This window comes from Salvelinus alpinus, chromosome 36, assembly GCF_045679555.1.
Source record: "Salvelinus alpinus chromosome 36, SLU_Salpinus.1, whole genome shotgun sequence".
NCBI classification, from domain to species: domain Eukaryota; kingdom Metazoa; phylum Chordata; class Actinopteri; order Salmoniformes; family Salmonidae; genus Salvelinus; species Salvelinus alpinus.
Window position 1 is genome coordinate 13,664,607 of NC_092121.1, and position 25,367 is coordinate 13,689,973.

Genomic DNA, 25,367 nt, shown 5'->3' on the forward strand with positions numbered 1-25,367 from the left:
GCTATATACAGAGGGTACCGGTACAGAGTAAATGTGCGGGGGCACCGGTTACTATTTCATTTATCTTGATATCACACTCCAGTCGCTGACATACTAACAGTCATGCAACAAGTAACTTTTTTTAATGAAATAAGGCAGTATTTCTTGACTTTGTTGAAAATCTGTATAAAATGTTTCTTGTGTTTACAAAATGTAACTAATGTATTTATACTTGAGGTCAGTTTCATACTGTCTAACAACTGGATTTTTTTCACACTAACATGAGAATATTAATTTGTAATTAGTGAACTTTTAAATTATTCTTGTGTAATTCATATCCTGATGGTAGGCATAACATCTGGGGATAGCCAGAACATGAAAAATGTTGTTCAGATGGGGCGGGCTCATATATAAAGTCAAATCTCATTAAATATTTATTAGGGTGAATCTCTTTGGATAGGCTCTTTTTTTAAAGGAATTATTGGGCGGAGTCAATGCAAATTTCAAGAAAGCTTCTGATCGTTGACGTACTATCAGGCCACGGTAAAGGTGATATTTCTATTGGACAATGGTGCCTGGTCTCACGACAACAACAGCCAGGATTAAGCCAATCACGAGTCGTCCTGGTTCACAAACGCTGTTTGTAAAATGACGTAAGTAGTGGAAAACAAGATGGCGACGTCTAAATTGTAAATGAGTTTATATAAGTAGAAATCGGCCTCTGGGGCATTGGTGAGGTGTTACCTGTCCTCTGATAGTTTAATAAACTTAGAGCTAAGATAAAGTCACCTTATGCGTTGTTAACGCTTCAAAGATCTCTGGACATCTTGGTTCTTTCCTTCAGCAACCTCCGGTTAAAGCCGGGGAGTCGAAGTTCTGAATTTCATTATGGACAGTAACGTAAGTGGGGAGTATATCTCGACCATGGAAAATATGGATCCGACTTTGTCAGAACTAGGAGACGAATTTACACTGGGAGACATCGATGGTGAGTTACTATTTATGTCATAATTGATAAGAGAATATGGAATTATTGTGTGTTTGTCCACGAAAGTTTGTGTCCTATTTCCGCTTTCTGACAGTATTGTGTGTCGTCGTCGCGTTAAGGCCGGGAGTCTGGTGATTTGTATCATGTGTCAAGCAAGCCCGCTTGTACATATAGGTACTGTATTTATAATAGCTAATTATGATGCACCTCACATTTTAAAATAGTATATAAATAATTAGATACTTTCTGTCTGTGTCAAACATTGGCAGTAGGACAGTGTCGTCAACCATGAAACTATTGTGGATGCCATAGGATTGGAACTTGTTCACCCTTTATTTATCGGGGCGTTGCGTAGGATACTTAGATACACTTAGCACTCCACAATTTTACATTTCTAAACAATAGTTTGCTTAAATGATTCTGTGTCGCTGATTTAATATTGCAATCGCATTTTACATCAGTGAAGATTCAGGCATATTTTAAAGGGGTGGTTGGCCTACAGCACAGTGGTCATGCAACAGTTCAGTGTGTGCGTGTGAATAAACAACTCCTCAAATGTAACTGAGTGTGACTCAACTGTGAGCTGTGTCATTCAATTATCTGTAGGCAAAAAGTTCCTTATACTTTCCCAATGGCTTATTAGCCTAGTTTTACTTGCTTCCTATTTATCTATGTTCTTCATTACATTTTGTTCTGAGATGTTTTCTTGTCATGCTTGTCTACCTCTTTCCTGGCTGTCATACCATTGAGGGTTTGTTCATCAATATTGGAGAAAAAAGTGACTCGCAATGTCTATTCATAACTGGCCCATCATTAATACCCCTTCTGTTTTTTGACGGGAAAACATGTCCGCTTCACCCTGCTCATTCATAGGCTCAGCACATTGACTTAATACGGAGATAACATCACTGTTCCCATCTTATCAAAACAGCAGTTTTACCCTTGGCACACTGTGAAAGAATGGAGCTTTGTGATACTGGTATCGTCCCGGCCCTACTATCTAGGCTTTTCTCCCCACTATTCCCAATGCAATAGCTGCTCTGGTTACATAACCTATTTTCCCTGCTCTGAGCAGCCCTAGGAAACTGTCCCCGTTTGACAGTTTTAGTCCTTTGTGTCACAATTGTCTAGGGGCTTGGGGCTCTGTTTTGTTTTGTGCCTCTGAAAGCCAACCCCCTGTGGGGCCCATGTACATGTGAGTCTGTCTTTGGTGTGGTCGATGAAGCAGACAATTCCAATGAATGATTAATATTAGACGAGACACTTATTCTTTTTTCCCCAGCCTTTTCGAATGTGAGATGGACCCTATAAGCCATTTCTTCATCAATCGACCCATAGCCTCTACAGTAATGTTATTATTTATTTATTAAACTTACATTTTTTCAGGGGAGCCCAATTTGAGACCAAGGTCTCATTCCCAATGGTGGCCTGAAAACAAACTACTCACATGATAATTCAATGCTAGCATGCTAGTAGATACCCATAGACTTCAAGTCATTACTACCTCTACCACAATTGGGTGCAACCTGGTATCAGAGCATTTCGTATTATTCTGTACGTAAATCCGAGTTATCACCATTTAGTATTATAGGATAATTCCATAAGGAAGAAATAGGCTATTTCAGTTTAAGGTCTAATCTTTATTCCACACTAATAAATAGTATGATTATTTACAAGGTTATATTACATTAGAATCCCAATGGAATAGTTGTTGTACACTATTGTACATATTGTAGGACGTATAGTATTGCACCAGTATGCCTTTACCGGTTTGGTATGATATATTACTTTCGAATACTGGTATAATGGTTGTACAGTATCATACATTTTCAACAACAGATTGGTCGTACAGTATCCAATGTTTTGAAATCACCCGTAAATGCTTTGACGACTCAATATTGCTTCACCTGTTCCTCTGTGACCGAATTTAACATAACAATGCATGATGAGATTTACACAACAATCCAAATAACAGGATTATTCAGTGTTTACATTTCACCCGCTAATGGGGTAGATTGTGGGCCAATATGTAATGTATGTTATTTTTACTCTATGTTTTATTTGCATGTAATGTTTTTATGGAGGAGTGAAGATTAGACCTTAAACTGGGGGGACTACCTCAAACTTCCTCTATACTGGACACAAAGACATGCACATGGTATCCATGAGTTCACCTGACTTTGGGGAAGTAGGTAAAGGTCATCATTGCCAAAATCCTGAAGCATCCCTTTAACAGAAGTGAGATGTTGGAAGCTTGTGCAGAATAGCTTTGTAAACTGAAAGGAGAAATTAAGTGAATTATGGGAATTGAGGTCCAGTTTGACCTGATAAAAGATGCAGTGATATTAAGCCTGTCACCTGTGATAAAGCAAAGCAGGCTATGGTACACTGCATCCAAGGGTTTTAGAGTAGTGGCTGCTGCGTTCTGATAAATGGTGTCACCATGATCATAAATGGGAGGACGATGCATTTATTGGCCTAGGTGTCTAGCCTTTATCGCAAGTGTGAGTTCAAGGTTGCAGCCCCTCATTGATAAAAGTGTGAATATTCTTTAACCCTGATTCTTCTAGCATCGTTATCTATACACAGGTCCCTACAGGACACTTTTTCCTCCTGTCACAGTGGAATCTGTAAGACCATTCCAAAGTCCTTTGAAGCCCATGCTCTGGACATGCTTTCTGTATAAGGTGACATGTCTTAGACATTGTCATTAGAGAAGGGATTTTGGTTGTATTGCTAACAGCAGCAGTTATAAACTGGACAAAATGATTTTGGCAAATGTAAAGCTGTCATTTGAGTAATGAGAAACTCTTCCCATTGATCACAGGCCTGTTATGCACCCCAGACAATGGTAAACCGCATGGGAATATTTAGCCTACCTCTGGATTTGAGAGATGGCATGCTGGCATGGTTGTGACGTTGTGGTCTTACGATAAATGGACAAGTGTTAAACACACCCTGCAGTAGACGACTTTAGAAACAGTTTCAACATGTAGGCTACTCTCATTTCTTGCAATACCGGTTTGAAACTACTCGTTTTCTTTAGCATATGTAACTCCACATCTCTTATCAGTACACCCGTCCTCAATCATGACCTACTCCACCAGTAGCTGAATTAATGTTCTTACCAGGTTGCTCTTTTACCTCGTTCTCATGGTCTCTCAGGGCATCTGTACTAGATTACCATGGCATTTTTCAGGGCTAGTTGTTGGAAGGCTTTCCTATAAGCACTAGCTGGCTGGCGCTCTCTTCCTTGAATCGATGCTGGAACAGTAGCAGTGTATCAAACCAAGGCCACCACTCCATAAACCTCTTAATTCCTTCAGTGACCTTGCCCTGGCAGTAAACAGCATTGTCACTGTTGTACGTCTCTTCTAGAGGTTACTGTGAATTCTCCTTTTTCCTGTGATCTCTTCACTCAAGGCCAATTTCTAATGCAGGTTAATAATCTGCAGTGCCTTCAGAAAGTATTCACACCCCTTGACTTTTTCCACAGTTTGTTTTATAACAGCCTGAAATTAAAATGGATTAAATTGAGATCTTGTGTCACTGGCCTACACACAATACCCCATAATGTCAAAGTGGAATTATGTATATATTTTTTCAATAAGTATTCAACCCTTTGTTATGGTAAGACTAAATAAGTTCAGGAGTAAAACATTTGCTTAACAAATCACATACGTTTAATGGACTGTGTGCAATAATAGTGTTTAACATGATTTTTTAATGACTACCTCATCTCTGTACACCACACATGTAAGGTCCCTCAGTTGAGCAGTGAATTTCAAACACCGATTCAACCACAAAGACCAGGGAGGTTTTCCAATGCCTTGCGAAGGACAGCTATTGGTATAAAATGTAAAAGAAGACATTGAATATCCCTTTGAGCATGGTGAAATTCTAATTACACTTTAATTACATGAGGCCAATGGTGACTTCTCCATGATAGGAGAACACTGAGCATGGATCAACAACAGTAGTTACTTCACAATACCAACCTAAATGACAGTGTGAGAAGTAGGAAGTCTGTACATCACTGAGTACCACTCTTCATATTTTCATGGTGGTGGCTGCATCATGTTATGGGTATGCTTGTCATCGGCAACGACTAAACACAATAGAGCTAAGCACAGGCAAAATCCTAGAGGAAAAACTGGTTCAGTCTGCTTTCCAACAGACACTAGGAGACAAATTCACCTTTCAGCAGGAAAATAACCTGAAACACAAGGATCACTCACATAAGAGGACAAAACTGAAAAAATGTCAGATGAAACTGCAGGCCCTCACAATAAAATTACAGCTCTTAATAAAGATTGTTAGGCCTCCCGGGTGGCGCAGTGGTCTAGGGCACTGCATCGCAGTGCTAACTGCGCCACCAGAGTCTCTGGGTTCGCGCCCAGGCTCTGTCGCAGCCAGCCGCGACCGGGGGGTCCGTGGGGCGACGCACAATTGGCCTAGCGTCGCCCGGGTTAGGGAGGGTTTGGCCGGTAGGGATATCCTTGTCTCATCGCGCTCCAGCGACTCCTGTGGCGGGCCGGGCGCAGTGCGCGCTAACCAAGGGGGCCAGGTACACGGTGTTTCCTCCGACACATTGGTGGGGCTGGCTTCCGGGTTGGAGGCGCGCTGTGTTAAGAAGCAGTGCGGCTTGGTTGGGTTGTGCTTCGGAGGACGCATGGCTTTCGACCTTCGTCTCTCCCGAGCCCGTACGGGAGTTGTAGCGATGAGACAAGATAGTAATTACTAGCGATTGGATACCACAAAAAGGGGGGAGAAAATGGGATAAAATTTTTTTAAAAAAAAATAAAATAAAAAAAAATTAATAAAGATTGTTAAAAAAAATTAAAACTCTATACGACATTAAAACAAATCATTTTGGGCAGTGATAGGAACTCCAGGTCCAATTCATTAAGGCAGGCCTTTGAAGCTGTTAGAAAAGTCCCTAGTTGTGGATCTGCCCTTGTACTGGGCCGTACAACCTGTCACATCACTGGGGCCAAGCTTCCTGACATCCAGGACCTATATACTAGGCAGTGTCAGAGGAAGGCCCAAAAAATGGTCAGATTCCAGTCACCCAAGTCATAGACTGTTCTCTCTGCTACCGCACGGCAAGCGATACCTGAGCGCGAAGTCTAGGACCAAAAGGCTCCTTAACAACTTCTACCGCCAAGCCATAAGGCTGCTGAACAACTAATCAAATGGCCACCTGGGCTATTTACATTGACCCCTTCCCCCTATGTACACTGTTGCTACTCAATGTTTTATCTATGCATAGTCACTTTACAAATTACCTCTACTAACCTGTACCCCCTGCACATTGACTCGGAACCCCCTGTATATAGTTTCGTTATTGTTATGTACATTTCTTGTTACTTTTTGATTGTTTTACTTTAGTTTATTTAGTAAATATCTTATTAACTCTATTTCTTGAACTACATTGTTGGTTAAGAGCTTGTAAGTAAGCATTTCAAGGTAAGGTCTACACCTGTTCTATTTGGCGCATATGACAAATAATATTTCATTTGACTGCAACAATGAAGCCCTACCTCATTAGAGGGCCATATTAACCAATGGATTATGTCTAATAAGCCAATTTTATGCTAACTATGTAAAGTCAAATTTGTTGTCTATTCAATCAATTGCCATTGCATTCGATTTTATGTCTAAGAATAAAGTGCATTTTAGCTCACCCACAACCAGAGACTCATGAACCCCTTGAATTATTCTCTCTCATCAGAGATGCTCCAGTTTGTCAGCAACCAGGTGGGGGACTTCCCCGACCTCTTTGAGGACCAGATGTCCTCTGCAGGCTCCCTACAGAACGGTGCTGGGGCCACCCCACGCCCACCGCCTCAAGCCCCACAGACACCCCAGACCACTACCACAGTTTACCAGCACAGCAATGTGACCCTCACCCCCACCCAAACACTGGCCCCCCAATCCCTGCCCCTCACCCCACCACAGACCCCAGTCCAGACGTTCTCTTCGGGGCAGCATCAGATCCGCGCCCCTCCCCTGCTCCAGCCCCGGCCCCAGATGCAGGCCATCCAGCCCCAGCCCCAGCAGCAACCCACCATCCAGGTCCACAGCCAGAGCATCCCCATGCAGACGCATAGCTTCCCTGTGCACACCCTGGTCCAGACCCACAACCAGGCTCTGCCCATCCAGTCCCAGGCCCAGACGGTGATGATCACATCCAACGGCGGGCAGTCCCGCTTCATCCAGAACCCTGTCATCTGCCACCAAAGTCCCACTACAAGCTTCCAAGGTTAGAGCAATTTTTTTTTTTTTTTACTGAAAAGATTAGGTCACTGGGAAACGGTGGTTATTCATTAGAAATGCACTTAAAGATGTTTATCATGTGAAATTATTCAGTCCTACATGTTTTTCTATATGACTGGTGCTCTTTGACAATGTATCCTTACTACATACCTCTCTTTTTTCCCACAGTCCTCCAACCGCAGATGCAGAGCATAATGACATCATCACAGGTTCAACCCATGACCATCCAGCACCAGAGACTACTGCAGACGGGCCAGACCATCCAGACTCTCTCCACCGCGCCTACAGTCCACACCATGCAACAGCAGGTTCAACAGGTACCCGTGAGTATCAAGCTTCATACTTTACAATGTTTGAGTCCCTTATCAAAACTAGTTGCATCCAATCTTTATAAAGTCTCTCTAAATACGTGCAGATCCTAGCATGTTGTAACCACAGAACATGTGTTGTGTATGGCATCACTGGTTGTAACTGATCCAGTGTCCCTGGTCTCTCTCAGCTTCTGGTCCACCAGCCTCAGATTCTGAAGACAGAGAATCTGGTTCTGACCACCCTGAAGCCTGACGGGACACAGGTTCTGTCCACCATGCAGAACCCTGGGATCACCACCTTGACCCATCCTATCCAGACACAGACTCTACAGGTACCGGTAGGTCTCTATACTATCTGTCTGCTTCGCTCTCTCCCTTTCTTTTCTCTCTGTTCAGGGTCTAATGTGGACGGTCACAAAGAAACAGATTAAACCTGAACTTGGACTGAAAAGTACTTTAGATAGAGATGACCAGAGAATTCCATTGAATATGCTTCTCTGCTCTGTCCTCCTTAGTATCTTAGCCGTGTCATATGTCACCACTGACTTTTACCTTAACTCTTCCCTCAGACTCTGATGGGCAGTAACATCCTGACCACTGTGCCTGTCATGATGGGGGGCGGAGACAAGCTGCCCATCAAACAGCTGTCGTCAGGCACCTCCCACTGTGTAGGTGGGAACAGGCAGGTGATGGACCATGGGATGGGGATGGTGATGGGTCCAGGGGGGGTGATGAAGGAGGGGGAGAGGAGAACCACCCACAACATCATTGAGAAGAGATACCGCTCCTCCATCAATGACAAGATCCTGGAGCTGAGAGACCTGGTCATGGGCGGCGACACCAAGGTCAGGAAAACCAAGTGATACAATAATCCAATATTGATTATCTTTGACCTTACAGGAACAGTGGGTTTAGTTTTATTTTGTGGTCCAAGTCCGATAGAAACTTAGAGGAGCATGCTGGAACAATTTGAATGTTTCACAGGTGTCAAACTTAATTAGGCTATATGCTAAACCACAGACTCTTGGTATTTCCTAGAGTACATGGAAGTCAGAGGAATGGAGTTGTACGTATAGGGCACTCTCACCAAATGTACACTGACACATTGCTAATGTGTTTGTACGCAGATGCACAAGTCAGGAGTGCTGAGGAAAGCCATCGACTACATCAAATACCTGCAGCAGGTCAACCACAAACTACGGCAGGAGAACCTGGCCCTCAAGATGAACAGCAAGAACAGTAAGTCCCCCATTATTACTAGTTAATCCATCACAACTTCAGTTCATGAACGGGCCATAATGCATTGGGCTCTCTCCCACTTCCTCTCTGTCAGAGTCAGTGGTGCTGTCTGACGATGTGGAGATGAAACCAGAGATGCTGATGATGTCACCTCCAGCCTCGGAGTCTGGTTCAGGATCTCCTCGTGAGTTCTCTCCATACTGCATTGACTCCGAGCCTGGCAGTCCCTTACTGGACCATGAGCAGGTACTGTGATGATGATAGCCAAGGAACTGTGATGTTTTTGTTGTTGTGGAAATTGTTTGAATTGAATGTTGCGAAGGTTGAACACTTACATAGTAGTTGAACTATTCTCTCTCTCTCTCTCTCTCCTCTCAGGTGAAGAGTGAGCCTGGCTCACCCTCTTCCGTGGGTGTGATGGATCGCTCTCGTCTCCTCCTCTGCGCCCTCACCTTCTTCTGCCTCTCCCTCAACCCCCTGCCCTCTCTCCTGGGATCTGAGGCCCAGGGCAGCTCTGGCTTGACCTCTGCACACGGAGCCTCCAGGACGCTGTTCTCATTACCCAGCCAGACCCAGAACTTTGGTCAGACCCTTAGTTTACCGTTACACTCACCATACAAGTCCTATTGCATGCATACATTCAAGATAGGCTATTATAGTCAGTCATTATTTTTCTTAACAGTAGTAGTTCCCAGTAAGAGTTCCTGGTTGGGAGTTGTTTTGAGGATGTATTGGAGTATATGTATCTTATACTGACTCCTCCCTCTCTTTCCCACAGCGACCTGGCTTTGGTGCCTGTTGCCATGGTTGACGGTATGGATGTTGAGCGGTGTTGGGGCAGTGTGGGGCTGTGTTAGGGTCCTCTACCTCTGGGAGCCTGTCACTCCCCTCCACTCGCCCAAATCCGTCTCCTTCTGGAGGCAGCGTAAACAAGCAGACCTACATCTCAACAGAGTGAGTTCACATCCCTTTATGTCTAAAGGATTTTCCCCTACCTTATTGTTTTTCTCTGTACTTGTGTTTGAGTATCTCCTCCCTGATTGTGTAAAACCATCTCTCTGTGTCTATAGGTACATGAATGCCAAGTTCCATAAGTATTTTTATAGATTTTCCCACCTCTCCACTCCTACAGGGTGACTATACAGCAGCCATGGCCAGTTTGAAAACCTGCCTGTCAGTCTTGACCAGAGCCCTGCCCACCACCAGTTGGGACCTCCTCTTCTCACTCTCCTGGAACCTGATTCGCTACTGTCTGCATCACCCCACCCCTCTGGGCTGGCTGGTTCGCCAGGTTGGTGAGAAGCACAAGGGGGAGGAGTCCAAGACCAGCTCCCGGGACGCAGCTCTGGTCTACCATAGGCTGAGCCAGCTGCAGCTCACAGGTGACTACACTGAATAGTCTAGAACATTGAGCCTAGGTCAGTATCATTAGTCATTGTAAACACAATAACATAACACAGTAGTACCCCATTCTCTGTCTGGATCTTCTCTCTCTCTGTGTGTAGGGAAGCTTCCCCAGCACAGTGGCCTGTGGGCTCTGTCTCTGTCTATGAGTGCCGTCAACCTCAGTGAGAGCGCCCAAAGCAAGATGGCCCCTGCCCAGCAGGCCCAGATCTATGTCACCGCGGCAACAGCTCTGCGCACTGTACTGGGCCACCACCTCTCCTGCCTGCCTGTGAGTGTCTCAGGGCATCCCTCCATCCTCCATTAATGCTATGGTAATGATATCTCTGATACTATCCACTCACTGTCATCTTTCCCCACATGTCTGTGTCCCAGGGTTACCTGTTGAGCTGTGCTGAGGGTGTGGCCAACCAATCAGACTCAAAGCCCATCCCTGACTGTCTGCACTGGCTCTTCACCCCATTGGGCAGGCAGTTCTTCCTCAGCTGTGATTGGTCTGTGAAGTCTGAGAGCAGAGAGGGCACGTACACTTCCCAGAGAGACCCAGGTATGAACAATAAAGTTGACGGAAGAGCTAATAGTGTATACAGAAATGCCCTCATGCAAAAATTAGGCCTTTTAATTATCTTTCCCTATTTACTCTCTCTTCCTTTAGCTGACCCCATCGCCCAGCTGCATCGTTGTTTTTGTGAGAAGCTGCTGGAGAGAGCTGTGCACTCCCTCATCCAGCCCCACACTGACACGGAGGCAGGCAAGCCTAAGAACGACTCGGGGTAAGGCCAGGGTCCTCAGTGCCCAGTCACTCTCCTGTTTACCTATGCTAATTGTTTACTTTACTTTGTTTACTTTTCTTCACTCTCACTCTCTCTCTGTCTCTCAGGGAGTTCTCCAGTGCCTTGGAGTTTCTCCAGCTATTGAACAGCTGCACAGAGGAGTCCTCTTCTCCTCCCTTCCCAGCCCCACCTAATCACACCACCATGCCAGGTACTGGAATGCACACGTTAGTGTGAACCACACCATGCTCTGTGTGGGACAGATTTCTTTACAGATGTCTCCCATCTTTGTTTCCTACGAGATGATCTGATGCTGTGAATGTGTATATATTCTTTTCTTATATGTATCTTGAACACTAAAGATAAACTCTTTATGATTAACACAATTGACTTATTCAATATAACATGAATTTCTTTTGCTAGACCTCTTGATGCCACAGTTGAAGTCTAATGTTGTCATGTAATCTCTTCTCTGCTTAGTGGCAGACCCAGTGAGTCGCTGGTGGGCATTGGTCCTAAAGGCTGCTGCCCATTGGCTGCAAGGAGATGATGTCGCTGTGAGGTCACTGCTGGCAGAGGCAGAGCGCATGCCCAGAGCGCTCCATACCCTCGAGTCAGTATACTTTGTTTATGTTGTGTGTGTTTTTTATTAGTCGTATGTACAGGATATACCTGGTATACACCGTCCAAAGAAATGCTTACTTGCAGGTTCCTTCTGGACAATACAACAACAATAAGAAATAAGAAAAGATAAGAACAGGAACAAAGTAAATGGCTCAGTAGAATAGTGTCGTGTCTTTGGCTATGCCGGATTAAGTGATGTGACATGCTATTCTATAAAATCCTTTCTCCGTAATTAATATTACCTGATTGAGCTAATCATGTAATTAATTAGAAAGTCGGGGCACCACAAAATAATATTTATAGAGCAGTTATCTTCCGAGTAAACTCTTAAAGACCTAGTAATATTTTACATCAATAGCAGTCAATATTAATCGTCACCTTATTTCAGTCTCATCTGAAAGTTGTAAATTCTTGGTTATCTTCACGAACCCTGGCTAACAAATTGAATCAGCAATACAAAATTGGGTTTAATTATTTATTTACTAAATATCTAACTAATCACACAGAATTACATATACACAGAATGAGTCATACCTTGATTACAAATTACGTCATAAAGGAAAACGTCCCTAGCGGACGGAACAGATATGACAGCTGGTTACACAAAAGAAAAGGGGTCTGGGTTTGAGTGAAAGAGCAGGAAGACTTGAGGAACAAAGGGAGAAGCGATGTCTCTATCGGGCCGTAGGCAACTACTCTATCGTAAATACAGAATCGTATGCATTCTAAATTACTGCCCATTTGGAAAAGGAAAATGCAATAAATATTTACTCTGAGCTGCGCTTCGGTAGGTTGGTGGTAGATGGAAGGCCGTGTTGCCCAACAGAGTCCTTTGAAGAATGTATCTTTGTAAATTGGATACGTTGTAGTAACGTTGTTGTGTGGTAGACGGGATACTCTGTCTGTTCTTTCCTAGCCCACGTTTGCAGCTGCTGTTGCTAACTCAACGGCTAGGAGGTATCACTTCTGTAGTGAATAAGAGTTCAAAGTTCATACCATTCGCAACCAAAGCTCACGCTGAGTTTGGCTTCGTTCTGTAGTTATTATCTGAACCATTCTGACATCGGATCGTCATCCTAATGTACCCAGAACAGCAAGTTATTTGCCCTTTTAACGCTTTTAACGCAGGCTGCAGGCCTCGCGTACTTGGAACAGGAGGTTACATTTTTGTCAAGGCTTTATGTAGTGGAGGGAGAAGGGTGTGTCTTCATAGTTTTATAACCCATGTCTCTTCACCGGGGGAGCCACTGATTGAGCAGAGCCCTAACCTTATGAAAACCCAAATCTCTCATTTGGAAGCTAAAATTACATTTAATCATTTCACCAATAATTTTATATTCAAACATTTAAATTGCCTGATAACTCTAATGTGTAGACTTTCCACTGTAGAGTTTAGGTCCTCCTATCATTGATGAGAATGTCTCAGATGACAACCGAGCTGACATCAAATTCATTAAGTACCAACCCATATGTTCAACTGGTCGGATTACCAAAATATGGTTCATTTCCCCCCAACTTCTGATGTTCCCAGAATCTCTATGTTAACCAAGGGATTTTCAAATGTCACGTCAGTAGGGTAGAGAGAGGAAAAAGGGGGGAGAGGTATTTATGACTGTCATAAACCTACCCCCAGGCCAACTTCATGACATACAAAAAAAAAAAATCTATAATTATAATATAGGAAGGTACAATTTAGAGTCCAATATTTATACATGTTTTGGGGAAGGGAGGATTGGGGGGCAAGTGTTTAAATTGTGCAGTATTTAGTCATCTTAAAAAGAGTCTGGTAACATCAGTTGGGTGCTAAGGTGTGGAGTATAAGAGCAGGTGGCCTCTGAGCCTGTTGGTATCAGACCTCATGCTCTGATACCGTCTGCCTGACAGTAAGGGAGTGAACAGCTCGTGGCTGGAGTATGTGGGGTCCTTGATGATGTTGTGGGCCTTCTTCATGCATCGTTTTCAGTAGATGCCTTGGAAGTGTGGGAGCATGGTCCCAGTGATGTGTATGTAAATGACATTAGAAGCATTGCCATAATCCTATGTTGTTTTCCCTGTCGTCCTGCAGTCATCCGTTGCCCAAGGCTGTGCTGCTGCTGTGTAAGGCGGTGCAGGTGAGCCTGTCTCCTCTGAAGGGAGAGGGGGCGGTGGCCTGTTTGTCTCATTGCGACAGGGCCAGCAGCTACCTGCGCACCAGCATCTCTGTTCCCCTGTCAGCCCAGTCTGGAAACGGGCTCAACAAGGTACTCTCCCAAAATGCGGGTGTTTAGGATGCAAGTGAATATATGTGCTCTCTGTGATTTCTATTTGAACCAACTCTAACCTTTGTGTATATACATGCAGTAAAGGTTGTAATGGAGTTTGGTTAATTCACAGTGTTCTTTGGTCATATTACGCACACAAACATATACTGCACACAGTGACCGTTGCATGGGTGCTCGTTTGACTCACAAAAGCACAGGTACAAGCTGACTCTAGCTAGGTATAGTAGAAGTGTGTGTGTGGTAGGGGGTGGCTGTAGTGCATTGTAGTTGCATTGCATGATCCTGCAGCCCAGTGCAATGTGTCTGCAGTGCAGTACAGAGGCCTCCCAAATCTGCAGGCACCTGCAACACACCATATCCAGGTCGAGACACTGCTTACGGTGCATGTACTGCTTCTACACCTGCATTGCTTGCTGTTTGGGGTTTTAGGCTGGGTTTCTGTACAGTACTTCGAGATATTAGCTGATCTACGAAGGGCTATATAAAATAAACTTGATTTGATATGCCTCTATTAGTTTCCATAACTCATTGTGTAGTCATTTATTACGTAGTTCAACAGTTTATTTTTTTTAAATGTCTGCCTTACTGTTGTCTTTCCTATACCAAGGGGGTGGAGCTCCTGGTCTGTGACCTCTTGCTGACCCTCAGGACCAGCCTATGGCAAAGGGGAAGCAGCAGCAATGGGGAGTCAGGCCCCGCCCCTGGCTCTCAATTGGCTGGATTCCAGCGGGACCTGAGTTCATTGCGAAGGCTGGGCCAATGCTACAGACAGGCACAACACAAGGTAACTAGGGCTTCAGACCTGCTGGATTATTCATGGTTTATTCATGCCTTATTCATGGATTATTCATGGCTATCTGTTGTGTAATAATGTGTGTTCCCTCTCTTGTCCTCCCCCAGGTGTTCCTGCATGAGACCACAGTGAGGCTGATGGCTGGTGCCAGTCCCACCCGCACACACCAGCTACTGGAGCACAGCCTCCGACGCAGGACCAACAACCCTGGATACACCACAGGTAAGGACACACACACTTCAATTATTATCGTGAATGATACCATTTGAAGTTGATATCAAATGTGTTTTTGATGTCAAATTAACACACATTTAGTGCTTTCCACCCAACTGTACTGACCTTCTCTCTTTACTTCTTCCTCCTCCCCTCTTCTCCTCCTCCGCCCTGCAGCAGAGGGTGACTGTGTTCTGGGTGAGCGTGAAAGGGCTCATGCCATCCTGCTGGCGTGCCGCCACCTACCCTTACCCCTGCTGACCCCACCAGGGCACCGTGCCCGCCTGCTGGCCGAGGCCAAGCGCACCCTTGAGCGGGTGGGCGACCGCCGCTCCCTACAGGACTGTCAGCAGATCCTGCTCCGCCTCAGCGGGGGCACCACCATCGTGGCCTCCTGATAATTCCCCCTCAGACAGATCTCAGATCAGTTAGACCCACACACATTAACGCTGACTTGTGATCTACTCACTCAGAGTACTGATCAGTGGTCAGTGATGAGTTATTCTCCACCACATATTAGAAATTAGCTCACTCATACAGATCCCAGAACAGTCACCTAGCCCCTATAGACATAGCACTGATAAATTACTAGTCAGCTATTTCCACACAGCATCTAATAGTCAACTACGCCAACAGTCGTATCTCATGGACATATCACAGTACAGGAGAGACACCAAAAGGGACCTTCAATCTTCACACTGCCAGCCTGAACATTGACTACTGTTAACATTCTGGCAGTGTCATATTTACTGTCACACACGCCTAACACACCCTCATATCCTCACAGAAGGAGATTGTATATAATGCAGCCCATACACTGGACCACTGCACATGGTTTCTGACATGCTCATTGGTATAATGCTAACACTGTAACGTTGCTAACACTGCTTAGCGTAGAGAGAATCTGCTTATAGGCACCAAAGGGCCAAAATGGCTGCCATTGGGTCTCATCCACATACAATTCAGTCTCTCTCTTTGCTTGGCCAATTAGCCAACAGCTATTTTGTGTTGCGCCCCGCGATGAATGGACCTTCATCCACAAGAGGTTGTGCTCGTCGTGTCTAAAGCTTTATTACAGAGCTGTAATGTCACAGGTAGATGACGGGCTGCACATGCACTGGCATTCCACAAGTTCTAGATGCTAAATGCTAAAATGTCATGTACGTTCAAGCTTCACAATGATCCATTTAAAATGTATGTATTTTTGACAGCCCAATACAATAGTTCAATGCAAGGAGACCGACTGTGGCTTCAGTGCATTCTAGCTTTGATAGTCACCCTCTAGCCTCTACTGTACAATGCAAAATAACTTGCTTCTCACAGTACAGTGCAGAGTAGTATCTATTTATATCTACCTCATTGACTGTACAATGCCAGTGTACTCAAGCGCAATATACTGTAGTACCACACCAGTTGGCATGGTGACAGTTGACAGTAGTTATACAGTAGTCGTACAGTACACAGAGCAGCTTTATTTAGACTCAGCAGTGCAGTGCAATATTAATGGGCCAGCACTGTAAAAGTGCCATTCATTTTTCAATAAGAAAAAATGTCCATGGATTGGAGAGTCACCCCAAATGGAAAATCAAAGCCCAATTCTTTATACAGGTTTTATATATACATACATTCAGTCAGTCAGTCGCATACACAGTATCACATTTGTGATTGTATATAGATTGTACATTCTGTAGCCATGTGGAGACGGCAGTCTTGAATAGAATGAAGCAGGATGTTCTTATGTATGCGAGAGGGGAAAATAATGGGTAGAAAGAAGGTACCATCAACTCTGTAGGAAGGTTAAATGGTTTGTGTATTGGCCACCAGCCAGTGGCCGGAGTGAGTTGACTATGTTATTGACCAAACAGTTTGGTCACTGTCACTAAGGTTGATTCTGACCAATCTGATTGGGAAGCTCTCGAGCAAAATGGCCTTGATGTAGGTAAAATAATTGTTATGTTTTCAGTGTCAGAGCTATCATTGTGGAATCTGTCCAATTGCTTTTAATTGTATTGTCTGTTGGCTAGACTTTGTCACTTTTGTCATTCTCATCTTTGTGTTCTGATTTTCTTATTTAATGGCTGTAATAGTATACATGCTCAGTTTTTTTTTTAGCAATCTTGTTTTATATTGTCAAGGCAACCTAGGGATATAAACTGTTGGAGTGTGAAGGAGTGACTTTAAAAAAAAAAAAGAGGATAATGGAGTTATCCTAATATTTTATGCAGGAAGTACTGTTGTCCATCAAGTCATTAGTATGGCAGTTTTCTAGGGCATCATTATTTGGCACATTGTAGTGTTTTTGACATGAACTCCAATGCACAGAAATGTGTGTTAATACACTTTACCCTAATATGAGAAAGACCTACTGTATGTCTTCCAGTTCAAACCAGCCGTATTCACCACAAGAAGCTGTATGATGTCAATTTACCCAACCATGTCCCTTGTATCTGTGCCGTTTTTCAGCTTGAATTCATCAGACTGGTTAGTGTGGTCTAGTAAGTGCTGCACAACCAACCATTTGCAGTGATTGGACTTACTACCATTTATAATGTTACAAAATATCTAATCTGTTTTCCCCTCTGTATGTATTGTTTTCTGGATTTCTATGTATGATTTTGTTTTAATAAAAGATGACCGTGGACAGCATGTGTGTTTGTTCGTGTCTTATTTTTAAGTTGCTATAAATGCCAAGCAGTAGGGATGATACAGTAAAAATGTTTCCAAAACAATATTTATTAGACAGAACACTGTTAAAGCAATGTTAGTGTCCTGCATTACACTCATCTTGATCCTTATTAGGTGTTTCACTGGAACTAGTGACTGGGCTGGTCAACAAAACTACACTGGTACTGTTTATCCACCTGAAGGTGGGGGAAGAAGACCACCCACACTTTACTATACTAGTCTCTATTCCTGCTTTCTTGGCTAGTTGCTGGTTCTTTCTCTGCCCCTCGGCTCTGTTCCTCAGTCCCTGATCTTATTATTGAGCTCATAATGTATGTCCCTCCTTTTCCATCTCCATCTCCCCTTGCTGAAATCTTTTCTTTGACTTGGGCTGTATAGTGGTGTCTTACAGCCACTCCCCACAGTAGAAATAACTATTGTGTCTCCAGACTCGCTCTATGTATTAATCTGTAGGAATGTCCTAGCAGACTGTGGCTCACAGTATTTGACTACCCGGTTTCATGTTCAGAGTGGAATGTGGTCTCTATTTGAAACTCGCACAGCTACATACATTATCAAATTTGGGTTGGGCACACTGCTCTGGGGTAGGCAGTGTCCACCAAACAGATTATTCCATCCTCGTAGGCATTGGTTTCAACAGTGCTACATTTTTGATACGGCCAATTGCTTTATGTATTTTCAACAAATTGTCCTTAAATATGTTGGCAATATTAAAGTCGTACATTTATCAATGTTTAATGTAGGCATGGCAATGTTATTTTACTTGCATCAGAATTCTGAATAACATTTAATTTCAATGCGCTTTTTTCAATTACTCTTCTAGAACTGGGCATTGGAGAGAATGGCCACAATTTCAAAGAACCAAAGTGCTTGGGAGGTTGTCCCAGTCGGACCACATTGTATGATGCACACAAAGCAGGGACTTTTGAAGCAAAACGTCAGCTGAAAAACAAACTCACGTGTTCTCAAAATGAAAAACATGAAGAACTGGAACAAAAAGGAAAAGGGGAAGCATGATAAATTTAAACCTGGATCTAAGAAAAGAGAGAAATGTGTGGTCATGTTCAACGATAACGAGCGACAGTGAGTTTGGCACATAAACAGCACAGGAGTCCCTCAACGCATAGCAAGCTAACGTTAGCTAACTATAGAGCATCTCTGGCTAAACTAGCTAGATTGCTAGGTAGGTCTCATTTACATGGTCAGCTTGTTTGATATGCCATCATTGTTGATCGAGAATCATAAGCCACATCATCCTGCCTCTCTGTCTTTGAGAAATGTGTTTAGTGGACCTCTAATTGGTTTGCCAAGTTCCCATTAATCCTATCAGTAGTTAAGTATTGCTGAATGCAAGAAAGTGACCACAAGTGACTTGTCATGAATGTACTCATCTATTTGACTTATCGTATCTCCTGCAGGGAGTATCTGACAGGATTCCACAAGAGAAAGGTGGAGAGGAGGAAAGCGGCAGTGGTGGAAATCCAGACCAAGATAAAGGAGGAGCAGAAGAGAGTCAAAGAAGAGGTAAACACCGGCTAAGAGAAAGCACAAGATTTAAACCCAAGTGTTAATTAAATAGACATGGTGTGTAAAACTTGTCCCTTAAAGTAGAGTTTTTGATGAGGGGAATACTAACAATGTGGACAGAAGGGGGCACGAATCATATATACTCTTTAATTCCAGAGACACAAGGAGTATTTGAAGTTGCTGCAGGAAAGAAAAGAGGCTCTCGGTGAGTTTGAGCGAAATAATTATATATGTCAGCTAGGCTTGACAGAATATTGTTGGCTGCCTTCACTTGCCCTTATCTGTGTTTTCAGGTTTAACCAGAAGTTAACATGTCGTGGGAATCCATTTAATCTGCTTACTTACTCTTATTGTTATGGTTAACTCTCCACAGATGAGGATGATGATGAAGAAGATGAATTGGAGGATGTGATAACGGGCACAACCGAGTCTGTACAGTACGATCACCCCAACCATACTGTTACCGTAACAACCATCAGTGACCTTGACCTCACGGGGGCCAGCCTCTTTGCTCCAGCAACCAATCAGGTAAAGAATTTGTTGCTGATTTCCACGTCCCATGTTCTTATGTTTTGAAATTGTTTTTCTGAAAGGTATTCAAACTGTACATTTTCTTTTGAAGGTTACTGAGGACGGTGAGGAGGGGGAGGAGGTGGAGGAGCAGGAGAAAATGAGTGCTATGCCAAAGAAATCTGGGAATCCCATCCTCAATAAAAAGTAAGTTGTGTTTATCCTCACTCACATTTAATGAAAATCACTTGTACTCTTTCCCTGTGTTTTTGATAATGGTCAAATTCACTGGAGGATTTAAAAAACGGGTAATAATTTATGCAAATGTCATTATTCCTCAACACTGTGTTATACACCCTGCTAATGAATAGTAATGCGCCCCCAATTCCTGTTCTATTCTCATTCTGTATTCAGTTCTGACAGCTAATTTAGTCTAATATGATGCCTATATAACAATATGAGCACGTTATTATCCCCCCTTCTCCCTCTGCAGAATCTGCTCGCTGAACGCCTCGCTCCACGCTCACCAGATGCAGCGGAAGGGAAGCAGGAAAGGGAAGCAGGAAGGCAAAGGACGAGGCCGGCCAACAGACAAGAAGCCAGGTGCCACAGACAAGAAGGGCAGACTTGAAAAGAACAGAGTTGGGAGGACCAGCAAGAAGCAAAGACGCAGACTGACTGGGAAGAGGGTACATCACAAGGACTGAGAGTTATGAAAAAATTGATTTGCAATGTAAGGGTCTGTCTGGCCTCTTTGTTTGATCAAGATCCTAAGCAGCCATGATGGACATTTAGAGTTTCTATGGTACCAGTTGGGAAAGTCTACGGAGCAAACAAAATCACCAATACACAAACTGCACATATTCATTCTCATTGAAAGCCAATGTCTGCTCGATCCAGAGCGCCGTTTCAAACACTGTTTTGTTTTAACCAATTGGACACGACCTGTTTGTTGTTTCCTTTGTTAAGCTCTCTCCTTTCTACATGTTTGTTTATATGCTAACTGCTTTGGTATGTTGTATTTCATACAATGTGTATATGCTCAAAGTTTGATTAAAAGAAAAGAATATATACGAATCACTTGCTTTATTATTATATCCTTGTATAAACCAATAGTCTGTGAATCCCTCTAGTTCTATAGCCTATTGTTTGATAGGAAACCTGACTCCTCAGTCAACATCCTTTTCAGAGCATCAGAGAAGAGATCTTTACGTGTGTATTTCTAGACATTATAGTACCCCATGCCCTCATTTGTTTAGATTTCAAGAAATGTTGTATAGTCAAGGATCTTAGTGTATGCTAATCTCATACCTTAGCAGTGTTTATTTATTTACACTAACCTGAGCTAACGTGTGCCATCTGTCACAAGCAGTTCATTTTGCTTTCTAAAGCTCATGATATCTAATACAACCTTCAATAGATTAACTGTCATGCAATTGACTCCATATTGGTTCTAGGTCTGGCAGACTGATAGGTTCTCTGTAATGTTAAGCAGAGCCAACATGGCAGTCAGAAGTGCATCAGTTTCATCCATTGTCGGAACAGCCAATCGGATCCATGTAAGAGTAAGAGCCTCAGGGGGATTGTGAGCAGGGGAAGAGGCATGTGCCGGGGGTCTGATGGACAGTATATTATCTTTCTCTAAATGGCATATTCTCAGTTTAACTGACGGCTGAGAACTCTTCTGTCAGGTATCGTTGAAAACCTCTTCCTCTCAAATTCAAAAGAGAATAATTAAATGGTAAATAATACACATTAAGAAATGTAGCAATTAATTCTTCAATACTTTGACTTGTATTTAGATTTTCATTGCTGAAATGTTTTTAAATGGGATGTTACCAAGTGCTCTCAGTGACGTTTAGTAATGATATTAATGATATGCTGGAAAGAGTTCTATCATCTTCCTTTCTGTATTGTGTTTCACTATATCCTCTTGTGTGATTAGTTTTCACTTAGCTTAACTGTTCCGTTTTATCGCACTAACCATGAAATAATGACCCTTGTTGATCAAATATGCTACAGCATTGCTTCCAGCTCTGCTACATCGTCCTACTACAACTACGCTGTAATAATATCCCATCAATGTCTTACACTGTGTACATTTCACATAAATGTTGAAAGGATTTTAGCTGTTTTTTTCTCCTCATGGACTACTGTATATTCTTTGAAATTCACAATTTTCCCTGAAGTACTACTGGTATTACTGTTTTACCACAACCACTTTTTATACTTTGTGGTGTTTTAGGCTCATTAAATACTGTGTTTGGTTTTATCTGCCTTTACAGCCTTTGTTCCTCAGTATTCTCCGAGGGGTGCGATGAGTGAGCGCCTGCCACCTCCGGACTCGCCATGCCCCTCTCCGGTGATGACCTTATCTGTCCCAAGTTCCAGCCCAACATCTTCGACTCCTCCCGCTGCCACGACTGCCTGCGCCAGAAGCACCTGCACTCGGGCACGAGTACAGGCACGGGTACAGCCGAAACACCACAGCTGAGCCTCACAGCGAAGAAGGAGCCAGGGCAAGCCACTGGACCTCCACCAACACTACTACCAGCACCACAGGCAGTGGAGAGGGATGCCAGTGCCAAGACAGAGGGAGAGGGGATTAGAAGAGTGGTGAGTGATAGGATTATCTGGGCCTATACAGACAGGTGGAAGGTAAGATATGGGGTCAGGGAAATGGTCAGATAGACATTGAGGTCAGACAGTCACGGATCAATACACAAGAGGAAGTAAGGGAGATGGCTGAGTGGTAATGTTGACTTTGAGTCTACTTAAACTTTGGCTAGCAGACTATTGTTTCGGAAGGGGAAGCTACTATATTTAACCAGTAACACTCAGTGCTGAAGATGGACTACAAAGTGCTCAGTAACAGACGTTGGTGAGGTATGACCCTGTGTTGCGTGTTGAGTGTAGTGAATAAGGAGGAACGTATGAGGAAAAAGATATGAAGAGGGCGGTGAAGAGAATGCTCCCATTACAAATTAATGAAGGGAGATCATTTACTGCCCTTTTGGGAATCACTGGTAACATTATACATGAAGGCAGGTTACAGAAAGCACCGGCCGGCCCACATCTACACATAGTATGTCATTGCAAAGGCGCATTCATTTATGAGGCCACGACTGTTTATTGGTAGCATAGCACTCTCCTTGTTTTGCCTTTGATTGCCACAAATTAGGCAAATATACATATTGTGGAAGTCAGATCTTATCTCATTGTTTTTCATTGCTGTATCACATTGCAATACCTTTTGTATACCTACCTAGTACTATGATATTATAAAGTTGTTGTTGATATTGCCATTAATTGAAGTCAAACTGAAGATGAGAATATGTATTTTAAGACAACCCAGGAGGGTTGTATATGTCAAGAAAAAAACTGCTATGAAATAATAATGAGGAGAACTACAATCTAGGTAGAGTTACAACGGTGTAACTCTAATCGAGCGACAGACAGAACTTGTGAGTATGAGAGAGACGTCTTGAGGAACAGAGGAGTGAGACAGAGGGGAGACACTGTTCATGAACTTCCCCATATGGGCATGGATCTATAAAGAGAGACTTGGAGGTGTTGCGTTCAGGTTTGATAACGATGACTGTGTTAAACCTGTGTTCATTGTTAATATGTATCTGTAAATGAATGAGGCATTGTAGTCCTAGTGAGTTCAATTGTGCTAGTTCCAACAAAATGTTTAGTTTCTATGGCTGCTCACTGTCTTATCTTGTCAGTGTTTGCTTTCCTCTCATAGTACAAACAGTATTTGTCTGGTATTTGTTTTTTGTGAAAATGGACATTGAATTTTGTTTAACCAGAATTACTGACAATTGCAGATAGTGCTAGTTAACATGGTATTACACTTCAATACATTAAGTAATCTGTAGCCCCATTGGCTGATGTTCTGTTTTTGTTTGCTGTACGTTGTGATTGGTCTGTGTGTTCTCGATGACCTATCAGGAGGACTCTGGTGGCCTGTCAGTGGTGACCAGCTTCTGTGATGTCAGCGGAGATCAGCTGGGTTATGAGGAGAGCTCCTTGTGCATCCTGAGCCCTGACTGTGACCTCTACATCTGTGACGGAGACGACGACGACAGCACTGACAGGTTCTCTTAAGAATCTATTGGCTCTAGTGTGTGTCTGAGATAGAAGCTCCACTAAGGAGAAATGTTTAGTACAAAATAATGTTTGTTTACTCTTTGCACTTGTGTTGAGATATCTTTGGAGACTTGGCATTTCATTGGTCTTTATATTTAGGTATTTTGCAGGGGGGAAATTTTATTTACGAACTAGGTACAAAGAACTTCAAACAAGAAACTCATTCAGCATGCTTTGTAAACCAAGTAGTCAATGAGCCTCATATTGCGATTCTAGGGGGACAATATATACAGTTGAAGTCGGAAGTTTACATACACCTGAGCCAAATACATTTAAACTCAGTTTTTCACAATTCCTGACATTTAATCCTAGTAAAAACTCCCTGTCTTAGGTCAGTTAGGATCACCACTTTATTTTAAGAATGTGAAATGTCAGAATAATAGTAGAGGGAATTATTTCTTTCAGCTTTTATTTCTTTCATCACATTCCCAGTGGGTCAGAAGTGTACATACACTCAATTAGTATTTGGTAGCATTGCCTTTAAATTGTTTAACTTGGGTCAAACGTTTCGGGTAGCCTTCCACAAGCTTCCCACAATAAGTTGTGTGAATTTTGGCCCATTCCTCCTGACAGAGCTGGTGTAACTGATTCAGGTTCGTAGGCCTCCTTGCTCGCACACACTTTTTCAGTTCTGCCCACAAATTTTCTATAGGATTTAGGTCAGGGCTTTGTGTTGGCCACTCCAATACCTTGACTTTGTTGTCCTTAAGCCATTTTGCCACAACTTTGGAGGTATGCTTGGGGTCATTGTTCATTTGGAAGGCCCATTTGTGACCAAGCTTTAACTTCCTGACTGATGTCTTGAGATGTTGCTTCAATATATCCACATCATTTTCTTTCCTCATGAAGCCATCTATTTTGTGAAGTGCACCAGTCCCTCCTGCAGCAAAGCACCCCCACAACATGATGCTGCCACCCCCGTGCTTCACGGTTGGGATGGTGTTCTTTGGCTTGCAAGCATCCCCCTTTTTCCTCCAAACATAACGATGGTCATTATGGCCAAACAGTTCTATTTTTGTTTCATCAGACCAGAGGACATTTCTTCAAAAAGTACGATCTTTGTCCCCATGTGCAGTTGCAAACCATAGTCTGGCTTTTTTTATGGCGGTTTTGGAGCAGTGGCTTCTTCCTTGCTGAGCGGCCTTTCAGGTTATGTCAATATAGGTCTCGTTTAACTGTGGATATAGATACTTTTGTACCCATTTCCTCCAGCATCTTCACAAGGTCCTTTCCTGTTGTTCTGGGATTGATTTGCATTATTCGCACCAAAGTACGTTCATCTCTAGGAGACAGAACGCGTCTCCTTCCTGAGCGGTATGACGGCTGCGTGGTCCCATGGTGTTTATATTTGCGTACTATTGTTTGTACAGATGAACATGGTACCTTCAGGCGTTTGGAAATTGCTCCCAAGGATGAACCAGACTTGTGGAGGTCTACAATTATTTTCTGAGGTCTTGGCTGATTTCTTTAGATTTTCCCATGATGTCAAGCAAAGAGGCACTGAGTTTGAAAGTAGGCCTTGAAATACAGCCACAGGTACACCTCCAATTAACTCAAATGATGTCAATTAGCCTATCAGAAGCTTCTAAAGACATGACATCATTTTCTGGAATTTTCCAAGCTGTA

General features: G+C 43.2%; 2 protein-coding genes across 4 annotated transcripts; both read left to right on the forward strand.

The window, feature by feature from the left end:
* Nucleotides 1-618: 618 nt before the first annotated feature.
* LOC139565465 (sterol regulatory element-binding protein 2-like) lies at nt 619-17,510 on the forward strand. Of its 3 annotated transcripts, none has more exons than XM_071385832.1 (19): nt 619-967; nt 6,702-7,232; nt 7,415-7,569; nt 7,746-7,889; nt 8,127-8,402; nt 8,685-8,796; nt 8,891-9,042; nt 9,175-9,379; nt 9,575-9,750; nt 9,929-10,178; nt 10,302-10,471; nt 10,576-10,747; nt 10,856-10,973; nt 11,081-11,184; nt 11,454-11,586; nt 13,663-13,837; nt 14,466-14,642; nt 14,759-14,873; nt 15,042-17,510. In XM_071385832.1, the coding sequence occupies exons 1-19, from the start codon at nt 868-870 to the stop codon at nt 15,260-15,262; spliced, it is 3,486 nt and encodes a 1,161-aa protein (XP_071241933.1). In that variant the 5' UTR covers nt 619-867; the 3' UTR covers nt 15,263-17,510. The 3 variants fall into 3 exon arrangements, with proteins under 3 accessions (XP_071241933.1, XP_071241931.1, XP_071241932.1); XM_071385830.1 differs by having other exon boundaries at nt 620-967; nt 7,746-7,895; XM_071385831.1 differs by having other exon boundaries at nt 621-967; nt 7,415-7,563; nt 7,746-7,895.
* An 875-nt stretch (nt 17,511-18,385) lies between these two features.
* Nucleotides 18,386-20,663, forward strand: LOC139565106 (nucleolar protein 12-like). The gene is made up of 6 exons (XM_071385193.1): nt 18,386-18,632; nt 18,968-19,073; nt 19,233-19,281; nt 19,450-19,604; nt 19,699-19,793; nt 20,080-20,663. Exons 1-6 carry the CDS (start codon nt 18,520-18,522, stop codon nt 20,291-20,293), a joined length of 732 nt encoding a protein of 243 aa, XP_071241294.1. The 5' UTR covers nt 18,386-18,519; the 3' UTR covers nt 20,294-20,663.
* The last annotated feature ends 4,704 nt before the right edge of the window (nt 20,664-25,367 follow it).

What these genes read in the sequence shown, in the direction of transcription:
- LOC139565106 (XM_071385193.1), top strand. Translation starts at nt 18,520, where the DNA reads ATGAAAAACATGAAGAACTGGAACAAAAAGGAAAAGGGGAAGCATGAT. An exon ending in TTCAACGATAACGAGCGACA is followed by an intron (nt 18,633 to 18,967) that starts GTGAGTTTGGCA and finishes TATCTCCTGCAG; the next exon opens with GGAGTATCTGACAGGATTCC. An exon ending in AGAAGAGAGTCAAAGAAGAG is followed by an intron (nt 19,074 to 19,232) that starts GTAAACACCGGC and finishes CTTTAATTCCAG; the next exon opens with AGACACAAGGAGTATTTGAA.
- LOC139565465 (XM_071385830.1), top strand. Translation starts at nt 868, where the DNA reads ATGGACAGTAACGTAAGTGGGGAGTATATCTCGACCATGGAAAATATG. An exon ending in GAGCCAGCTGCAGCTCACAG is followed by an intron (nt 10,179 to 10,301) that starts GTGACTACACTG and finishes CTCTGTGTGTAG; the next exon opens with GGAAGCTTCCCCAGCACAGT. An exon ending in CACTTCCCAGAGAGACCCAG is followed by an intron (nt 10,748 to 10,855) that starts GTATGAACAATA and finishes CTCTTCCTTTAG; the next exon opens with CTGACCCCATCGCCCAGCTG.